This window comes from Macaca thibetana, chromosome 7 (assembly GCF_024542745.1).
Source record: "Macaca thibetana thibetana isolate TM-01 chromosome 7, ASM2454274v1, whole genome shotgun sequence".
NCBI classification, from domain to species: Eukaryota; Metazoa; Chordata; class Mammalia; order Primates; family Cercopithecidae; genus Macaca; species Macaca thibetana.
The window spans coordinates 163,992,449-164,013,995 of record NC_065584.1 but is presented as its reverse complement, the minus strand read 5'-3'; the positions used below and the strand labels follow the sequence as shown (position 1 = coordinate 164,013,995).

Genomic DNA, 21,547 nt, shown 5'->3' with positions numbered 1-21,547 from the left:
ATATAATATATAATTTTATATAAAATTTATTAAAATGTTATTAATTTTAATAAAATCACCTACGAAAGAAAAAATAACAAAATGTTGAACTATGATAGTGATAAAGTGAATGGAATGTCCAGATTAAAATGACAACTTTAAGGACCCATCTGCTACCAATCTAAAGCCTGGCTTCCTTCACAGGAGGACCAGTGAGGGGACCAGGGAAGCAGAAATGAGCAGGTGGGGTCTCTGTCCTCGGGAAATTCATCGTTTAGTGAGAGAGAGACACATAGAGAGATTATTAGAAAGCAGTGTAGCGCATGCTGCAGAATGGAATCTGTGTAATCCAGGTGAGGTCCAGAGGATGAGTGACAGATCTACCTGGCACAGTTAAGGATGGTTTCTTATGGAACGGGACATCAGAGCTGGCCTCGAAGAATCAGTTGGACTTTGCTAAATGACTGAGGGGGAAGGGCATTCTGGGAAGAGGGCACAGCATGAACATAGGTTCAGAGGCAAAAAAGTGCATGGTGTTTGGGGAGAGTGCAGGGTTGGGGAGAGTGACATGTCATGAAGGCAATGACCTTGATGCAGTTGTGGTCTCCAAGTACACTACCAGACAAACTATTCTAGAGGCTTTGGAACAGATTCATAGGCTAAGTTAAGATGCTTCATTTTGGGGCCTAGAGTATTGATTTTGTTTTTGAGACAGGGTCTCACTCTGTCACCCAGGCTGGAGTGCAGTGGTGTGATCTCGGCTCACTGCAGCCTCAACCTCCTGGGCTCAAGTGTTCCTCCCACCTCAGCCTCCCAAGTAGCTAGGACTACAGGTGTGCACCACCACACCTGGCTAATGGTGTATCAATTACAAACACATAGCAAGACACCAGGGAAAGGAAATGGGATAGCTGCTGATGGAGTGAAGTTTGAACCAAGGAGCCCATGCGATGGAAAACACTTAGGCCAGTGGCACAGACTTGCCCTCTCCCCGGTGTAGGGGCGAGTGCCTGGCCACAGCTGCAGCCATCAGTTCACCTGGAGAACAGCTACACCTTTCTCTGCATTTCTTGGGCAGGGGACACAGAGGGTCAGAATAGCCATCACCAATAGGTGGCTGACTTAAGACCTAATAAATATTGAATGTCCCATATGCCTCATGAATATTAAGCATAGCATCAATATTTGGCGCCTTGTGGCTATTTAGTGCCTTTGGTCCTTCTGTCCCTTCCCATGTTCAGCATGCAGGTGCTCTCCTTGGTATACTATGTCTAGTGTAAGTCTTCTGTACTTAGCTTCATCTGTCTTCCTTATTTATTTCTCTTACTTTTATGGCCCAATTTGACTTTCTTAAATAATATAGCGATCCATACGACGTAGTGAAAGATGGGGCTGGAGCAGTGGGCAAGGGTCAGATCACAGTAATGTGACAGGCGAGGAGTGGGGCTTTGTTCTGTAGGTGATAGAGACAAACCAGGGGAGTGGCAGGCTCCCCGCTGCTGGCCACTCTGATGGGGAGAGTGGGGAGTGGAGAGCCTAGCTGGAGAAAGGTGTAGGGATGATAGGCGGGGAGTTGGGGGTATTCCTCCCATATGTCTCCCAAAACATGCTGAGTTTCTAGCACAGTTCCCTGCCCTCAGACTGTGAGTCAAGAGCATCCTGATTTTGGGTTTGCAAGACAAAGGCATACACCGCACGTGTCCCAAGTACTCCCACTAGCCCCTAACATGATGCATCCAGGCCTTACCACAGCAGCTCTGTGGGTGGATGTAGTGGTCAGGGTCTCAGGTCAGCCACCAGCAACCCAAAACTAAAAAGTCTCCTTCCACCTGCCAGGCTCCTGGGGCTGAGGCTCTGCCCCAACATGTGACCTCAAGGGCAGGTAGACTCAAGGTGGGGGCACTGTCCCTGGGAAAAAAAAGAAAAAGTCCTTTTCCCTTCAGGCAAGGCCTGTCATTGATGCCTGGGAGACAGTAATACCACTTGGAGCATTCATCAAGAAGTGTTGGAAGATCAGAGAGAAGCAGATCTGAATTTCCAATGAGAAAATGTTCACATTCTAAGGCACTGAATACACTTTCTAGCAGGGATAGCAAGTATCTGGCACTCAAGCCAGTCATCTCCCATCCAAAGCCCCTGGCAGACATTGCTAATGGATCACAGCACTCTCTTGTGTTGAGTCTGAAAGCATAGCCCTGGGCCACTGCCACCAGTCTGCCTACTTTAATGCACCCTCCCATTTTACAGACAGGGAAGCTGAAGTCCAGGATAGTTCTACAGAATATTGGGGATATTGCCGGGTGTGGTGACTCTTTCCTGTAATCCTGGCACTTTGGGAGGCTGAGGCAGGCAGATCAATTGAGGTCAGGAGGTCGAGACCAGCCTGGCCAACACAGTGAAACCCCATCTCTACTAAAAATACAAAAAATTAGACAGTCATTGTGGTGCATGCCTGTAATCCCAGCTACTCAGGAGTCTGAGGCAGGAGAGTCGCTTGAGCCCCAGAGGTGGAGGTTGCAATGAGCCGAGATTACACTACTGCCCTCCAACCTGGGCGACAGAGTGAGTGAGACTCTGTCTCAAAAAAACAAAAAAGAGGGCGGGTGCGGTGGCTCACTCTGTAATCCCAGCACTTTGGGCGGCTAAGGTGCGCAGATCACAAGGTCAGGAGTTCCAGACCAGCCTGGGCAACACAGTGAAACCCCGTCTCTACTAAAATACAAAAAATTAGCTGGGTGTGGTGGTGGGCGCCTGTAATCCCAGCTACTCAGGAGGCTGAGGCAGGAGAATCACTTGAATCCAGGAGGCAGAGGTTGCAGTGAGCCAAGGTTGCACCACTGCACTCCAGCCTGGGCGACAGAGTAGGGGTCCATCTCAATTTAAAAAAAAAAAAAAAAAAAAGAGTATTGGAGTTACCAGAGGCACTGGAACCAACAGTGATTGTGAGGTTTAAAACAGAAAAGGGGCTGGGCACGGTGGCTCACGTCTGTAATCCCAGCACTTTGGGAGCCCGAGGCGGGTGGATCACGAGGTCAGAAGATGGAGACCACCCTGGCTAACACATGGTGAAACCCCGTCTCTACTAAAAATACAAAAAAAAAAAAAATTAGCCGGGCATGGTGGCGCGCGCCTGTAGTCCTAGCTACTCAGGAGGCTGAGGCAGGAGAATGGCGTGAACCCGGGAGGCAGCAGAGCTTGCAGTGAGGAGAGATGGCGCCACTGCACTCCAGCCTGAGTGACAGAGTGACAGAGAGAGACTCCGTCTTAAAAAAAAAGGAGTAGAGAATGCGGGGGCTTTTCTTCACTTTCTCTTCCCCCTCCAGTAGCAGGAGCCCACAGAAAAGGTGCTAGAAGCAAACCCTTGCCAGAGGGGTCAGATGATCCCTATTTGGATGCCAGGCCTGGGCTGGATGCTTTGGGATCGTGATGTGGGAGTGGCTGTCCTCTCCCTCTGAAACATGCAGCCCAGTGGGAATGACTTGGCTTCATTTGAGAGACAGTTCCTGAACCCCTTCAGCCTCCAGGGCTGGACGTCGCCCTTACTCGATGTTGCTGTCCCAGGCACTTCCTCCAGCCCAGTATTTCTTTTATTAGTGCTTCTTCACAGTTTCTCGCCTTCCTTTTGAGACTTTTAGTGTTGACTAAAGGAAAAATGATCAAGCTTTTAAAGAATTCAGGTTTATTTTCTTTAGAAGCCTTCCTGAGGACTGTCGACGGAGGCCGGCAGCCCGGGAGCCGCCCTTCAGGGAGGTCCTATCAAATCCCAGCACAGTGTTTCAGCCAGCTTAAATGCAGGTGGGGGGCTCAGCACCTGCAGAATCACATCAGACTTGCTGAGAAGAGACATTGAAGCAGAATCACATAAAGGTTTGGGCCTGAGAATACATCTGGTTAGAGATGACAGAGGCGTCCTCACTAACCCCATCAGACGTCATCTTATGTTTGGGAAAGGCAAGGACAAGGGTCATTTATCTTGTAGGGAGAATAGAGACTCAGGCAAGAGACCTGAGAGGCCATATGCTCTGGCCTGCTTTGTCCTCAAAGCATCTTTCCAGAGAGCTGCACATCATCACAGAGTCGGGGGCCTTGTGGAGTTATGCCGTCGAGCAGAAATGAGCAGGCGTGGCTTCTCTCGTTTGCTACTTTGTCTCACAGTAGTGAGAGGTCCTCTCTCTGTCCACTCTGTGTTGCTTCCATGTTCTCTCATTTCATCCTCTTTGTCCTTCTCTGATTTCTAGGGCACTTCCACAAATGTGTTTAATAGACCACTCTGATTTTCTGATTGTCCGATCTGCCATTTCCTGAATTCATCCCAGCCTTCAATTCAGCACTCTTGTTTTTCACATCCAGGAAATCCTTCTGACATCAGATTACTCCCTCTTCATGGTTGCTTCTCGAGGTCCCATAGATGCAGTGTATATTTTCCTGAATCTTGGTGGAAACCAAATCGGGGGTTTTCTAAAACGTTTTGTGTCTTGCAGCAAAGCTAACTTAGAAGGCAGCATTTCCTCGGTTTCTTTGGAATGGTCTCTTTTTGAACTGCAGTATCCTTTCAGGCCCTGTGCTTTTCCCATATTGTTCTCATCCTAAAAAGAAATCCCCCCACCCTGCTCATTGAAGGTGCTCAGTAAAAGTTGTTTGTTTATTTCAAATCCCAAGAATGCTTCCAAAGAAAAGCATTTAAGAAAGATAGTGTGAAAGGGAGGCTATGTCCATTTGCTCGCTTCCTCTGAGCACTATCTACACTCCTAGGTAGAAGATACCCTCGAAAGAACAGGTGAGCCAGGTGCAGTGGCTCACGCCTGTAATCCCGGCACTTTAGGAGGCCGAGGCAGGTGGATCAAGAGGTCAAGAGTTTGAGACCAGCCTGGCCAACATGGTGAAACCCCGTCTCTACGAAGAATACAAAAATTAGCCAGGCATGGTGGTGCGTGCCTGTAATCCCAGCTACTTGGGAGACTGAGGCAGGAGAATCACTTGACTCGTGGAGGCAGAGGTACTCCAGCCTGGGTGACAGGGCAAGACTCCATTTCCAAAAAAAAAGAAAAGAAAAAACTAGATAGTCTGGGCACAGTGGCTCACACCTGACATCTCAACACTTTGGGAGGCCAAGATGGGAGGATCACTTGAGCCCAGGAATTCAAGACCAGCCTGGGTAACATGGTGAAACCATGTCTTTACCAAAAAATACAAAAATTAGCCAGGCATAGTGGCATGCACCTGTAATCCCAGCTACTGGGAAGGGTAAGGCAGGAGGATCGCTTGAGCCCAGGAGGGCAAGGCTGCAGTGAGCCATGATTGCACCACCGCACTGCACTCCAGCCTGGGCAAATGAGACCTTGCCTCATTTAAAAAAAAAAAAAAAGAAAACTAGATACAGCCATCAGTATGTAATAAGGACAAACAAAAAATAAAGAAGTAAATAAAAAGAAATGAGCACTATATTTGATTCTAAGATTCTTGGTAGTCAAAACAAAAAGTAAAACATGATGACAAAGACTCACAATGTCCAAAAAAATGAAAACCCACAGTTGCTGAAGAGTCCTGATAGCTCCCGTTGGATGACCAATAAAACACGATTCCAGTGGTTTAACCACCAGAGGGCGCTATGTGGTACAGCAACCTTCAGGGCCACTGGTTCCCACTATGCCCTGTAAAGGCTGCCGACCTCAACTCAAGTTCACAAGCAGCCGAAACAAGACCCCTGCAAGTTCACACCCATCTCAGCCCCTTTGTCCTCACATCTTGGCAGCTGCTAGCAGATCCAGATCGAATAGACCACATTTTGTTTTTCCACCTATCAGCTGATGGACACCTGGGTGGTTTCCACTTTGGGGCTATTACGAATAATGCTGCTAAGAACATTCATGCACACATTTTTTTTTGAGGCAGAGTCTTGCTGTGTCACCCAGGCTGGAGGGCAGTGTCACAGTCTCAGCTCACTGCAACCTCCATCTCCCGGGTTCAAGCGATTCTTGTGCCTCAGCCTCCTGAGTAACGGGTATTACAGGCATGCGCCACCACACCCAGCTAACTTTTGTATTTTTACCAGACAGGGTTTTGCCATGTTGACCAGGCTGGTCTCGAACTCCTGACCTCAAGTGATCCTCCCACCTCAGCCTCCCAAAGTGCTGGGATTACAGGCGTGAGCCACTGCACCCCATCCATGTACACGTTTGTGTGAACAGAGTTCCTTGTATCTTGTGAACTCAACAACACGTTTTTAAGTTTGTAATATTTCTCCTGTACTTCTAGGGGTTTTATAATGGAGGGTTTTTAGGATATTGGGAAAACGAAGTTGTACCCTCCTTCAATGTCATCCTTCCCAAGCTTGTTCTCTTAATAAGACCATCCTGGGCTGTCAGTGTGTGGGGGAAGCAGTGATGAGTAGGCCTGGTGGGTACCATTCAGATGCCTTTAGACCCACGTCACCTGCATCCTTCCTCCCCTCTCAGGTCTGACGCCTCCTTATATTGTGATGATGTTGACATTCGCTTCAGCAAAACCATGAACTCCTGCAAAGTGCTTCAGATCCGCTACGCCAGCGTGGAGCGGCTGCTGGAGAGGCTGACAGACCTGCGCTTCCTGAGCATCGACTTCCTCAACACCTTCCTGCACTCCTACCGGGTCTTCACCACCGCCGTCGTGGTCCTGGACAAGCTCATTACCATCTACAAGAAGCCTATCAGTGCCATACCTGCCAGGTGGCTGAGGTGCCCTATCCTCCTATGCCCACAGAGCTTCCAAGTCTTGGAGGAAAACTGAGCATGCACGGGGTTGGGGGTGACCCGGAAGGTCCCTGGGGGAGCAGCAGTAACATGTGCTGGGGAGCTGTGTGATGCTCACCACCACTGCCCCCTCTCCCCTGGAACCAAGCTTCCTTCTGCAGAGAGGTAGGGATAGCTCACCTGTCTGGTGCTACTGCTCGGTCTCAGCTTCTTCCATCTCCACCTGCAGGGATCCTGGGGTGTGGAGGGTGCTCTCACCTCCTAGCCCCACTCCTGGAAGCACAGGGTCCCACCCTCATCAAAGGACAGTGCTTCCTTTGGTGAAAAAAGAGAAAGGAAATGAGGGGAGGGAGGATAGAAGGAGAGAGGGAGAGGGAGAAAGAAAAATAAAGGGAGAGAGGGAGGAAGGAAGAAAGGAAGAGAGAAAGGAATCTTACCCCTGCTCTGCTTGGACCACCTCCTACTCTGAGAAACGATGGAGCCCTTTTTGGCCTAATTGGAGTGAGTCAACATAAGGAATGCAGGCCACCTTAGCCTTGGCTTCCCGAGAGACATGGAGTAATGAAGGACTTGGTCAAGGCTGCCGAGCAGTAGGTCAAGTTCAGGGATTGGTTCAGGCCCCTGATGGGCCTCACTGCTCTAGGAGGAGCCCGTCCAGGAATGGTAGGTGATTATCTTTTCTGAGAGGCCACTTACCCAGATCCCAGTTGTGGACAGCCCATCCCAGCCCTCAGAGGCTCAGAGGCTCTCTGAGTGCCCCAGCCCAAAACACCCTAGGCAAGACATGAGGCCAGAGCCTCAGCTCTAGGGCTGCCTGGAGCAGAGCTCCTGAATCACACTGGCTCCCCAGGGCTCCCCAGGAACCTCACCATTCATCCCCCAACCCACACCTCTGCTGCCAGAGCAATGCAACGACCCAGAGTACACCCATTCCCTCTTCTGTTCCCTCCTCCTGCCCCCACCTCAGGACTCACTGGGGCAGGGCACATCTTGCCTCTCTGCCCTGAACTTCTGAAACCTCAATGATCCGCTTCCCAGGGCTCTGAGAAAGCAGAAGAAAACATCCTATGCAGGATGGATTCACCCCCTAAAAGTCACTGAGATCATTCCCAGGGGCCCAGCAGCAGTGCCCTATAGAACAGAGAGGCTGGTTCAGAGACCGCTCTCAGCCCCGTGGCCTTGGCTGAGTCCCTTAACCTCTCTGAGCCTCAGTTTCCTGCCTATGACATTCCTACAGTTATCCTGTAGACTAAAAGTGCCTACGTTCTGAGGCAACAGTGAGGGTTAAGAGAGAAATCCTGTCCTGTGCGCAACGTGGAGCAGACAGCCTTGATGAAACAAGCTATGGTTGTTCTGGATGTGTAACCTGTTTCCAGCCTGGCCTGAGGTGGGGCCCTGTCATGAAGATAGCAGGGGACATTTTCAGCTTCCCATCCCCCTAAGTTTGCATATAGGGCCACTCAAGCCTCATGGCAGGTGGAAAGGACCCTGGGTTTAGAGTAGGAGGCATCAGATGAGTCATTTCCTGTCTCTGAGCCTCAGCTTCCTCATTCCACAAACCACGCCTGAGGACCTCTCTAAAGATGAGGCCAGAGCGTGTAGGCGGGAGCAGGCCCTGTGTGGGACGGAGGGGGGTTTTACACAGCCTGCAGGTCAGGGGACCCTTAGCACTTCAGGTCAGATGCTGCAGCTGCTGCCCTGAGGGGGTGGGGGGCGGAGCATAGAAGCCCCATATCCTCTGACCAAACCACCCAAAGCAGGACCCTTGGCCCCGGGCCATTTAATCACATTGTCCCTGCTCAGAAGATCAGCTCAGGCTTGGGTTTCAGGGATCATGAGAATGCTGGAGCCATTGCTGCCACTCTGAACCCCGTTGGAGACGGCCCCCAGGCCTCGGAGGGCAGGCAGGCCTACGCTGTCATTTTCACCCCCACCCCCGCCCTCCCAACAGGTCGCTGGAGCTTCTGTTTGCCAGTGGCCAGAACAACAAGCTTCTGTACGGTGACCCCCCCAAGTCCCCACGCGCCACCCGCAAGTTCTCCTCGCCACCACCTCTGTCCATCACCAAGACATCTTCGCCAAGCCGCCGGCGGAAGCTCTCCCTGAACATCCCCATTATCACCGGCGGCAAGGCCCTGGACCTGGCCGCCCTCAGCTGCAACTCCAATGGCTACACCAGCATGTACTCGGCCATGTCACCCTTCAGCAAGGCCACACTGGACACCAGCAAGCTCTATGTGTCCAGCAGCTTCACCAACAAGATTCCAGATGAGGGCGATACGACCCCTGAGAAGCCCGAAGACCCTTCAGTGCTCAGCAAGCAGAGTGAGTGGCCATGCCGTCGGAGCTGCCCCCCAGCCTCCCAGCCCCACTGAGGCTCAGCCTGGCCCAGCAAGGCCTCGGGGCTGCTCTTCCTGCTCCCATGGGGAAGGAAGGGAGAGGCTGGGGGTCCCACCAGGCAGACTGTGGAGGCAGCACAGAGTCTGGGCGGTGCAGAGAGGTAGCCGTATGTGGGAGCCTAGGGCGCGGCGGGAGGCAGGCAGAAATTCCCAGGGCATCACCACACTTTAGATGAGTGTCAGTTCCCATCGTGAGCAATTTAGGCATCCCTCTGCCCTGACCACAGCATCCTGTGGCATCCCTGTGTTTGTCCATGTCTGCAGAGGACGGGGCCTGGGCCAGGACCATTCAGGGCCCGGGAGAGAAGAGGTCGTCAGCAGCACCTGCCCACTGGGATTCAGTCTGGCTGAGGACTCAGACCAGACACTGAAATGTGGACACCTGATATGAATGGCGTGTGATAGGGCGATGCTCGAGGGACACAGAGGTTGGGGTGGGAACACCATTGGGGGTGTCATAGAAGGCTTCCTGGAAGAACTGTTGGATCTTGATTTTTACCAAGAGGAAAGAACATTCTAGACCATGGGAACAGGATAGGAATGACTGAGGAGCAAGAAAAGAAAGGCCTTGTGTGTTTCGGGGACAGCTGAACGCCAGGCAGACCTGAAATGCTGGGTGTGAGACAGAGGCTGGAGATAATTCCAGGACAGGCTGGAGATAATTCCAGGACAGGCTGGAGCCTCCCCACTCTCACGGTTTTTCCTGACCGTTCTAAAAGTGTCAGGCCTGATTCTGTTTTAGATCTGATCAGGCCACATCTTGGGTGCCGCCAGCGTTGTCTTGGTTAGCACATGAGAGCATGTGCACACACCCACGTGCAAACCAGGGCTGGTCAGATGCCCCAGGCTTTGAGGAGAAGGCCTTTGAAGAGGGAAGGATTTCTCTCCTCTCAGCTGTCAAGAGGGAAGGCAGAGGGCACCCCTAGCAGAGGGCACAGCTGGGGTGAGATAAATCCTCCACCATGCTTCTTACCAAGTAACATTCACTGTGGCACATGCAGTTAATGGGTGATGCGTGCAACTGAAAGTCAGTAACCAAGGAAATGGCCTACCAGAAATTTTATAATTTCACATTCTGAAATGTAACGCAAGGCAGTCCTGAGAAATTAGCTTGTACCAGGCTTCTTGATTGGTGATCCAGGAGCCCATGAACCTAATTGTGTGCCAAACTGTGTGTGTGTATGTGTGTGTGTGTGTATGTGTATATGTGTATTTGTGTATGTATAAATATGTGTGTGCATGTGTGTGTGCATGTGGACATTATTGTCTAAAGAGAAGACCTGTGGCTTTTTGGGGGTTCTCAAGGTCAGATGCAACTACATCCACTCTCTATGTGGGAAAACTGAGGCCCAGAGCAGTTAAGAGTTTCTGACCAAGACATCACTGTGCCAGACCTACGCTTTTAATATAATTCATCAGCTTCCCCAGGGTGTGTGGACCATGAGTCTCCCAAGATTAGGAAGCCTCTATAATTAATTGTCCGAGACAGGACATTTTTTAAGAGCGACCAGGGGCATGGGGCAATAGGTAAAAAGCAGAGGAAAACTGGAGCAGATGGTGACCTTAACTAAGAAGCTTCGCCAAAAAAAAAAAAAGAGAGGCCATCACCTGGAACTTGTTAGAAATGCAGACTCTCAGGCCCCACCTGAGATCCCCGATCTTGTCAGAATTTGCATTCTGACAAGATCCCCGGGTGTGTCTGGTAAGGTTGGAGAAGCCCTGGTAGAGCAAAAGCCATCTTGGAGATTGACAGTGCTCATTAGCAAGAGAATGGTTCTGATAAGATCTGTGGGAAACAAAGCTGTTAAACGTTCTTCAGCAGCTGCATCGCAAGCTTACTCTGTTTTGCCTCAGTAAATTATAGACATAATTTTAAAAACAGATATTTAAATTTTAAAATTAAAATTGAGAAAAGTAAAATTATTTATTTCTTTTCTCCCAGGCTCAGAAGTCTCCGTGAGAGAGGAGTCAGATACTGATCAAAACCAGAGTGATGATGGTGATACTGAAACATCACCAACTAAATCTCCAACAACACCCAAATCAGTCAAAAGCAAAAATTCTTCAGGTACAATGCACCAATTCAAAACCACAAATAGATTTCCAGTTTGGGAGAGGGCAGCAGGTCAAGTCGAGTCCAGGCAAGTGGGTGTCATCCCTTATGCTTTATGAGTGGCTCCTAAGAGCAGTAACTTTTCTGATGTTTCATGACCCACCCGCCCCGCCGTGGGGGAAGGGGCTGTGGGCACTGGAACATTGGCTGGGTAGATCCTGCTCTTCAACTCAACCAAGTCACTCTCCCAACTTCAAACAAGACTGCCTTGAGCCCACCCAGCACAGGTGGGCAGGGAAGCTCAGCATCTAGGGCTCATGCATGGAAGATCCTGATTCAGAAGGTGCTTCCTGAACTGCGTGTCAGGCTCTGCGCAGGCCCCTTTCATCATCTTGACAACCTTGCAGAAAGGCCAGGTTTTTCAAATAAGGGGAAAGACTCCAAGAGGCGGTGACATTGCTCACCCGCAGTCTCAGACTCCTGATCCTGAAGGGTCCTTGAGAAGCAGTCTTGGTCTCTGGTTTTCATAAAGCCCTTTCCCCTATACAAGGGGGCTGTGAGATACCCAATGGTGAGAGAGAGCTCCCAGGGGACCCACCTCCCAGGCAGCCCCTCCTCACACAGCTTTCTCCAATGCCCCTGCTCTCACATGCAAAGGGCAGCCTGCAGCCTGAACTCCCCACTATCCAGGCCTTCAAAAGAAACCCAATAGGTAGCAGGGTCATCAAACTTGAGAGAGAAACTGCCCAAACGCACTGCAGCCCTGCCACAGCTGCTCAGACACACAGAACAGAGCTTAGGAGAGCCAAATTTCAGAAATAAGCTGTGAGTCCTTAAAATAAATCATCTGTGCCTCACAGCATAAATACTGCTATTTTGTCTTAGTCTGGATTGCTTTCCAGAGACAAGATGAAACCAAAGGTTTCAGGAGTAGGCTTCTCCTGTCATTACTACTAAAAATTATTATTGTTATTACTAATAGCAATGATATTCCATAGCATTTATATAGCTTTTCACCTAATACAAAGTACTTTCATCTATGTTATCGCCTTTAATCTTTATATCCACCTTTTGAAGCTTTATCCCTGTTATTCAAAGGAGATTGCTGAAACCCAGAGAGGTTAAATAACTTACCCAAGGTCACACAGCTAGTAGGGAATAAGGGAGAATTTCAACTTAGGTGACTGGACTCCAGGAGCCATCCTCTCTCCATCCCACTGTGCCCACGAGCCCATCAGTATGAATTGTTATGGATGTCAGACATTGAACAGGTTATGTGTTAATCCCAAGTAGACTGAGAGAGTAAGAAAACTCATGACGCTGCCCTCAGGCAGGCCCGTGCCCAGCTGGACCTGAGAAGTGAAGGGGTTGAGAGCTGCAGAGAGATGGAAGGGGTGACTGGAGACCTTCTTCAGAAGCAGGAGGGTGCTTCTGAAGGGGCAGCCCTAAGGGTGTTGTGGTGTGACTCTCCCCAGAGATTCTAACACAGAGAGACCCACACACACAAACCAGCACCACCCGACATGCCCTCGTACCCTGAAGACACAGCCTGCTGGCTCATGACGCTGGTCTAGCCTCGGGACCCCTGGTTTTCTAACAGCCTGAGGAGTTGGGACTGGGGACAGCTGAGGGTTGGTTCCCTCCTCTCTGCAGAGTTCCCGCTCTTTTCCTATAACAACGGAGTCGTCATGACCTCCTGTCGCGAACTGGACAATAACCGCAGTGCCTTGTCGGCTGCCTCCGCCTTTGCCATAGCAACCGCGGGGGCCAACGAGGGCACCCCAAACAAGGAGAAGTACCGGAGGATGTCCTTAGCCAGTGCAGGTATGTGGGGTGGTCTCCGCTCACAGGGTCCTCCCCACGGTCAACCCCAGTGGCAGGTGATAACCGGCATGGTCCTGGGGACTTGTTCTACTGTGGGTGTTTAAGGTGTGCTGCTGAAGGCACAAGTGGGTCCTGTTAAATTGCTTCAATTGATTTCACTCACTCACTGGACACAAAGCTTCCTGAATCATTATTTTGACTTGGGCACCGCCTTCCACTTATGGAGGTGTGGGGTCACAATCCCCACCTCTCTGCACTGGTTGGGGCTGTGCACACACCCAGGGCCTGAACCCCACACCTAGAGCCAGGGCCACTGCACATCTAGGGCACAGGCTGCCCTGCACCCTCCTCTTCCAGCGCCCAACTGAATGCCATCCATCCCACCCCCAAACTTCCACCCTGCAGGCATTTGCTAGTGCCGACCCCCCTGCCTGGAGGCCCCTTCCTTCCCACCCGTCACCCTTTGCTACTTGGCCAACTTCTACTCAACATAAAGCCCATCGCCCATGGGAACCTCTGTTCCCCCATGCTCCACCTCCCACTTCCGCAGCCTTGGTCCTGCAGCAGAGACTGGAATAGTGAGCTCTGGTCCCTGGGGATGGCCTGCATGGCTCTGTCTTTGGAGGCTGCCTGAACCTTCCAGCAGCTCTTGAAAGATGGAGAGGTCTAGAAGAGGTTGGGCATGCATGGACCATGTCCACTGAGAAGCCATGACATCTGTGCTATTGGTCAGACACTAGTTGTTAAATATGTTATTATCCCTCTGCCCATGACCCTCTCAGCCCAGCTCAGCCAGATCCCAGAGGCAAATCCAGGCTAGTGTCAAGCTCTGTTTCTTGTCCTCACCTGTCCTCTCTCCCCTCTGCCACGCATGCTGCCAGGGTTTCCCCCAGACCAGAGGAATGGAGACAAGGAGTTTGTGATCCGCAGAGCAGCCACCAATCGTGTCTTGAACGTGCTCCGCCACTGGGTGTCCAAGCACTCTCAGGTGGGTGGGAGCCCTCCCTGGGCAGGCTGCTGGGGACCACCAGGCAATGGCCCCAGGAACCAGCTGCCTTCCAAAAGCAGCTGCGGGCAGAGTGAGCTGATGGCTAGCAGTGGGGCAGCAGGAGGGAGGGAGATCAAGTGTGCCACCCTGATGTTCCCAGAGGACTGCTCAGATTCCCTAGGAGGGAACCAAGGACAAGGAAGGGACAATGGGCCTCTGTCTATCCACCCTGCCTGTAGCAGGGGTACAGGTAGGTTTGTGCCTCCCTGGCCCAGGGGTGCAGCCAGCTGAAGGATGGGCTTTGGTCTGGCCCCAGTGCTTTTATCTAAGATTCTCTAGGCCTGGAGAGCCTCTCATGCCCTGCCAGGAAGCCAGCAGAAAGGAAATGAGGCAGGTCAGCCTGCCCTGGGCAGAAGAGAAACTGGAGCTCCCTCCTCTGGCCTGGGCCCAGACCACCTCAGAGCAGCTCAAAAACAGTAACCAGAGCCACCCATCACGCCTTCCTGGCAGGACTTTGAAACCAACGATGAGCTCAAATGCAAGGTGATCGGCTTCCTGGAAGAAGTCATGCACGACCCGGAGCTCCTGACCCAGGAGCGGAAGGCTGCAGCCAACATCATCAGGTAAAGGCAGTACCTGGTTCCTGGCTCAGGACTGCCTGCTGCGACAGGAGCCCTGCCTTCTGACTCTATGTGGGCTGGTCAGAGGCCAGGGAGGTGAAAAGCGCCCTTGTCAAGGACAGCCCCAAGTAGGAGTGCTGGGGTAGAGGTGAGCTCTTGGGGACAGGCTCGAGCCTGGGTAGTCCATTTGTCGTTCCTTCCTCTCTCCCCACCCTGTGCCAGACCTTGATCTCTTCGAAGCAAGAACCCAGCACACTTCTGCATGTGTGTCCACAGCTGCTACCCCCTGTCTAGCCTGTGCCATCCAATATGGTAGGCGCTAGCTACACAAGGCTATTTAACTCTTTTTTTTTTTTTTTTTTTTTTTTTTTTTTTTTGCGCTCTTGTCACCCAGGCTGGAATGCAGTGGCGCGATCTTGGCTCACTGCAACCTCCACCTCCCAGGTTCAAGCAATTCTCCTGCCTCAGCCTCCCCAGTAGCTGGGATTATAGGCACCTGTCATCATGCCCAGCTAATTTTATTATTATTATTTTTAGTAGAGACGGGGTTTTACCATGTTGGCCAGGCTGGTCTCGATCTCCCGACCTCAGGCAATCCGTCCGCCTCAGCCTCCCAAAGTGCTGGGATTATAGGCATGAGCCACCGTGCCCAGCTTTGGCTATTTAAATCTTAATGAAAGTTAAATAAAATTTAAAGTTCAGCTCCTCAGTGACATGAGCCCAGCAGCCTCAGTTTCACCCCTGACATGTGGCTAGCAGCCCCTACATTGGACAGTACAGGGTGTAGATCACTGCCATCACTGCAGAGATTTATTAAACAGTGCTGGCAAGGCCTGATTTGTAGGTGCTCAGGGAGTGCCTGTTGAATTGAATTCAGTTAAGTTGTTTATCCTCAAACCCGTGCTTGTCCTTTCCTGGCGGAGGTCAGGGTCAGGCAGCCCCATGTCTGAGCTGGCTCAGCCAGTGACTTATGTGAACTGGGCAAGGCCCCTCTCTGAGCCTCATCCATAAAATGGGTGAATAACACCCACTTCAAGGCTGGGGTGAGATCACAGGTGTCACTTCTACAAGCTGTTCAGTGGGTGGCGGGCACCTACCGACTCAGCCTGTCTGCTCCCAGCCCAGCCCAGGTGTGAGGGCTTGGGCCCTGGCCTTTCCTCCTCACCTCTTGCCTGGCCCCAGCTTCCCCAGACTTTCCACCAAGTCCTGCCTGTGACCAGAGTGCCCAGTCTTCCTCCCCAGCCAGGCCGTTGAGGCCCCATGCTGGGGCCCATTCTTCCCTCAGGCTCACAGTCCTAAAGTCTCTTTCAGACCTCCCCATCTTCAGTACAGAGGCCAGAGTGTGTGCACACATACACACACACACACACACACGCACGCACGTGCATGCACACAACCACCGCTCACATCCTCCCAGGAGGCCTTAGGAGTGTGTGGAGCCCCCCAGCGAGCATATTGATCAAAGCCACCCTCGGAGGGGAGCCTGTTCCCTGGGTGCCATGAAAGAGCAAGCTCTGGAGTTGGCTGCCCTGGTTTGGAGCATGGGCCCACCGTGCTCCAGCTGTGGGACCCCAGGTGAGGCAGTTCCCTGAGGGGCCATTTCCTCAGCTGTAAGATATACATGACAATGCCTTCTGCCAGGCTGATCCAGAGAGCCACTCCCTGCAGCTCCGGCAGGCCTGCAGACCTGACTGTCCCCATGCAGCCCAGACCTGGTTCTCCAGTGTCCACAGCCTCCGTTGGCACTCACCAGCTGTGACTCTGAGCCCATCACCGTGAGCGTGAGGCACTTTGGCCTGACTTTGAGGCTCCACCCTCATTCCCCACCATGGGTATCACTCTCCTCTGCAATCCCAACTCCATCCTTGCAGTCCTTCCTCTGGGCCTGTGGCTGCCATACTGCCTCCCTGCTCCCTGTGCTTCCTTCCTCTCATGCATCCCGTCATCCATGTGCTCGCAGGAGCGCCTGCTGAATGTCCAGTCCTATGCTGGCACCAGAGCTATGGGGCTGAATCAGACACAGTCCCTCCCTCAAGGGCTCCCTGCCTGAGGTGGCAGAAAGGCCATTCCCACCCAATCAGATGCAGGAAGCCCAGGGGCTGAGAGGGCCCCAGAAGGGGACCTCCCACAGCCAGGAGGGTCAGAACCATCAGGAAGAAGAGAGTGAAGGACGAAGAGGAAAGGGTGCTCCTGGCAATGGGGATGACGAGGACAGAGGGGCGTAAGAGCAGAGGCCATGTGGGGCTGCCCGAGCTGGGGAGGGGCTGCAGAGGAGTGAAGTGGGGCTCACTATGCCTTCTCGTTCCTGCCTAGGACTCTGACCCAGGAGGACCCAGGTGACAACCAGATCACGCTGGAGGAGATCACACAGATGGTGAGCCGGGCCCACCCTCTTGCTTTCCAAGGCTTTCCTCCCCGTCCTCCTACCCAGGACCCCTGATCCAGCACAGGCATCACCCGTATTCATTTTCTGTGGCTGTTGTGAAAAAATACCACAAACTGGGTGGCTTAAAAAAAACAGGAATGGGCTGAGCACGGTGGCTCACACCTGTAATCCCGGCACTTTGGGAGGCCAAGGTGGGCAGATCACCTGAGGTCAGGAGGTGGAGACCAGCCTGACCAACATGGTGAAACCCCATTAATACTAAAAATACAAAAATTAGCCAGGTGTGGTGGCAGGTGCCTGTAACCCCAGCTACTCAGGAGACTGAGGCGGGAGAATCGCTTAAACCCAGGAGGCGGAGGTTGCAGTGAGCCGAGATCACCCACTGCACTCCAGCCTAGGGAACAGAGGGAGACTCTGTCTCATTTAAAAAAAAAAAAAAAAAAAAAAAATTATTCTCTCGTAGTTCTGGAGTCTGAAATTAAGATGTGAGAGGGAGGCCAGGCACGGTGGCTCATACCTGTAATCCTAGCACTTTGGGAGGCCGAGGTGGGCAGATCACTTAAGGTCAGGAGTTCAAGATCAGCCTGGGCAACATGGTGAAACCCCATCTCTACCAAAAATACAAAAAAATTACCCAGGCATGGTGGCGCATACCTGTGATCCCAGCTACTTGGGAGGTTGAAGTGGGAAGACTGCTTGAGCGTAGAAGGCAGAGGTTGCAGTGAACTGAGATTGAGCCACTGCACTCCAGCCTGGGTGACAGAGTGAGACCCCCATCTAAAAAAAAAAAAAAAAAAAAAAAAAAAAAAAAAAAAGGTGTTGGAACGGTCATGCTCCCTCTGAAGGCTCAAGGGGAGGCCCTAGTGGCAGTGTAAGAGCTGGTCTTCACCCCAGGTCTGGCTGACTCCAGAGTGACAACTCTCCCTCATTCCATCTACCACACTGCCTCATCCTCAGAAGTCGGGCTGCAGCTCACCACCTGCCCAGAAATGATGGGACCCCAGAGAGAGAGCTGTGCTTACCACAAACAAAGCCAAGCTCATCGTGGCATTCCACAAGGAGTAAGGGAATGATGGTCTTGTGCACTTCCAGTGTCCTGCTACAGCCCACTTTTTTCCAAGTCAGTGCTATGCACCCCAGAATACCATCACAAGCCACCCCAGAGTCCTTGGCCCCTGCATCACAGCAGCCAGGGATGCTCAAGACAGACTCACTCTGACCACACCACCCCCACCAGAGGCAGAGATTGCGCCATGCTGGCTCAGCCCCTTGCTGGCTGAGTGACCTTCAGTCTGTTGGAAGTAGCCAGTGTGAGGACCTGGGACTCTAGGCTCTGGGCCCCTGCTGCCCCCACTCCTCCCATGTTGCCCTCCTGGTTCCTGGAAGTGGTGAGGGCACCTATGAAGCTGTAAGCACTCTGCCCACACTCTGCCCCCAGAGCAGTGCTGCAGGGCTGGGCCCCCAGGAACCCACACGTGCTCCTTAGGCAGGGAAGTTGACGATGCCCAGACCCTACTTCCTCCAGACTGACCCTTTGGGGCCAGAATGCTGGGTAAACCCCAGGACAGAAGTGCTCCTCTTGGCAGCTGAAGGGAAGCTGACTGCACTCTGCTCCTGTTTCCCAGAAGAGGCCCACCTGGAATGTTTACCCCTCAAGAGCATGAGGGCCCCTTGTTCCTTCGTGAACAGCCTGAGGTTCTTCCAGAACAAACAGCCGCTGAGCTGCCCGCTCTTGTCCCCAGAGCGCGTGTGGGGCAGATCTGGGTTGAGAGGACCCCGCGGCCTCACTAGAGACAGCGAGGATTTTCAAAAGCCTATAAAAGGTGGAGGAAGTTGTCATTTTTGACCTAGGCTTCCAGGGTCACCCTCTTTCCCAGGCCACCCCAGGGAAAGGAGCCAACTACCCCACCTTGGCCAGAACGCCTCTTCTGGCCACTGGTTCTGGTGCAGGCCTCTGGGCCCCACAGTGCCTGGGCCTCTGGGCCATAAGCCACCCAGCTCCTTGAGCTTACCCTTGGCCCTGTCAGTTCAGCCCAACCCCAGGGCACCAGATGGGAAGGTACCCTCAGATGGGAAGGTGGCTGGGCTGCCCACCTGTATTCACTCAGCTGCTTCAGAAGCTGAGGGTCCCCTCCCTGTGAGCACACAGGGGATCCCCTGCCTGGGTCCTCTCACTACAACCTGGCATCCCAGTGGCCCTGCCACTCTCCTCTCCACATCCCCAAAGGCTTCATGTCCTCCAACATCCATACTCCTGCACCTTGGTTTCTGTACACACCCCTCCCTGCCCAGGGCAGCTCTGCCAGGAAAAACTCACTGACAGCCACCACACACACACACACACCACACACACACACACACCACACACACCAAACACACACCACACACACACACTACACACACCACACACCCCCAGCAAACACACATACCACACACACCACACATACACTACACACACCAAACACACACCACACACACACACTACACACACCACACACACCCAGCAAACACACATACCACACACACCACACATACACTACACACACCAAACACACACCACACACACACACTACACACACCACACACACCCAGCAAACACACATACCACACCACACACAACCAGCAAACACACATACCACACCACACACACAACACTCTACACACACAACACACATCACACCACACACACACACATACTACACACACTTCACAAACACAGTGCTCACACACCACATACATACACACATACCACACACACCACACATACACCACACCACATACACACCACAGATACCACACCACATACCACACATACACACACACACACCACCCACACAGGTGCACACCACACACAACCACATACACACACATACCACAGATACCACACACCACAGATACCATGCACACACACACCACATATACCACATACATCACTCACATGCACACACCACACACACACACCACACACACACCACACCACACGCCACACCACACGCCACACCACACACTCCACGCACACAACACTCACATACCACATACACACATACCACACCACACATATGCATACACATACACACACACACACCACATGCACATCGCATTATACCACACACACCACTTACACACACATCAACACAGGCGCACAACACACACACATACACACCACAGATACCACACACGCACACACCACACACACACCACATACACACCACAGATACCACACCACACACACATCACACACACACATACCACATACACACCACACCACACACCACATACACACATCACCCACAGGCACACCACACACACACACACATACACATACACATACACATACCCACACCACAAACACCGCATACACACCACACACACAGCACCCACACGGACACACAGAGACTGTTTTCCTCCACGGTCCTCGCTCCGTTCACATGACTTGGAACCATTTAGGCTGGAGCTCCCTGAGGTCAGGGCCCGTGTTTCCTGCCTTTCTGTCTCGGCATGTGGCGAGGCCTTGGTGCAGACCTCAGTGCTCATCTGAGGAGGAAATGGGAGGAAGGGAGACACTTAGTTTAGGAGGGATGGCCCCACTTCCTTTGGGACCCAGCAGATGGGCTGCTTGTGGGTGCTCAGCCCAGCCCACTAGGATTTCTGGACAGAGTGAAGTGAGCATGAGAAAGCGAAGGCATGAGGCACACGAGACAGTCATCTGTTGGAGCACCTGCTGCCCGAGGAGTTGACCCCTCTCCTCTCCTCCTGTGTGGCCCAGTTGGTCCTGAGGTGGTGATGGGGGAGGATTCTTGTTCCTAACAGGCTCCTCCCAAGACCAACATAGTTGTCCCTTTACCCACCGCCTTCCAGCACCCCTCACTCAGATCCAGCAGACCTTCCAAGAGGCCTTGTGCCCAATACACTGGCCTCCCCATGTCCACCTCTCATCCATCTCCTGCCGTGGGCACCACTGTCCCCTGGCTAACGTTTCCCTGAAGATCTCTGATCATAGGGCCCAAGTAGTGGACACCCTTAATGACAGTATCCAAGGGTGGCCCCTGGGGACCAGAAACATTGACTAAGGCCCAGGACTAAGGTGGGTCAGCTGTCTTCTAAGCACAGGACCATCCCAGGAGCTAATCACGCCTGGGAGTCCACACCTGCTAGTTTCAAAAGGAAATTGTATAGAGCCAGTTGTTGGCTCAGGCGGACCCTAAAGGGAGTGGCCAGGCACAGCCTGGAGTCAGATGACCTGGGCTCCAGTCCTAGTCAGCCCACTTCCAGCTTAGCAACTTGGGCCAGTGGTTCACATCTGGAAACCTCGGTTGTCTCATGCATGTGCTGGGAGCTCCCTGGCAGGGTGGGTGAGGGCGGTCCGAGCACTGGGCTGCACACACCAGCACAACAGGGCGGGGCCCATCTCCCTCCATTCCCTTCCCTCCACCTTCCCTCATCATACTGCATCCACCCGCCCACCAGATTCGAGGTGGCATCATACCCCATCCACCCGCCCACCAAATTTGAGGGGGAGAAACCCCCAGAGAGGCAGCTGAGAATCCAGGAGGTGTTCGTCGTGGGCCTA

At 52.5% G+C, this 21,547-nt stretch overlaps 2 protein-coding genes across 4 annotated transcripts in view; one reads left to right on the top strand and one right to left on the bottom strand.

Moving 5' to 3' along the window:
- TMED3 (transmembrane p24 trafficking protein 3) overlaps positions 1-13,409 on the bottom strand; it is a 319,386-nt gene extending 305,977 nt beyond the window's left edge. For both annotated transcript variants that reach the window (XM_050800009.1, XM_050800013.1), the window contains exon 1: positions 13,406-13,409. The gene's annotated coding sequence lies outside the window, so the exon portion shown is untranslated. The remainder of the gene's footprint in view (positions 1-13,405) is intronic.
- RASGRF1 (Ras protein specific guanine nucleotide releasing factor 1) overlaps positions 1-21,547 on the top strand; it is a 129,911-nt gene that overhangs the window by 76,417 nt on the left and 31,947 nt on the right. Inside the window, exons 14-20 of one of the 2 annotated variants that reach the window (XM_050799949.1) lie at positions 6,435-6,683; positions 8,659-9,032; positions 11,049-11,174; positions 12,813-12,983; positions 13,865-13,971; positions 14,482-14,594; positions 16,905-16,965. In XM_050799949.1, coding sequence (XP_050655906.1) covers positions 6,435-6,683; positions 8,659-9,032; positions 11,049-11,174; positions 12,813-12,983; positions 13,865-13,971; positions 14,482-14,594; positions 16,905-16,965 — 1,201 coding nt within the window. Of the gene's footprint in view, positions 1-6,434; positions 6,693-8,658; positions 9,033-11,048; positions 11,175-12,812; positions 12,984-13,864; positions 13,972-14,481; positions 14,595-16,904; positions 16,966-21,547 lie in introns of both variants that reach the window. The other variant, XM_050799948.1, reaches the window with a different exon arrangement.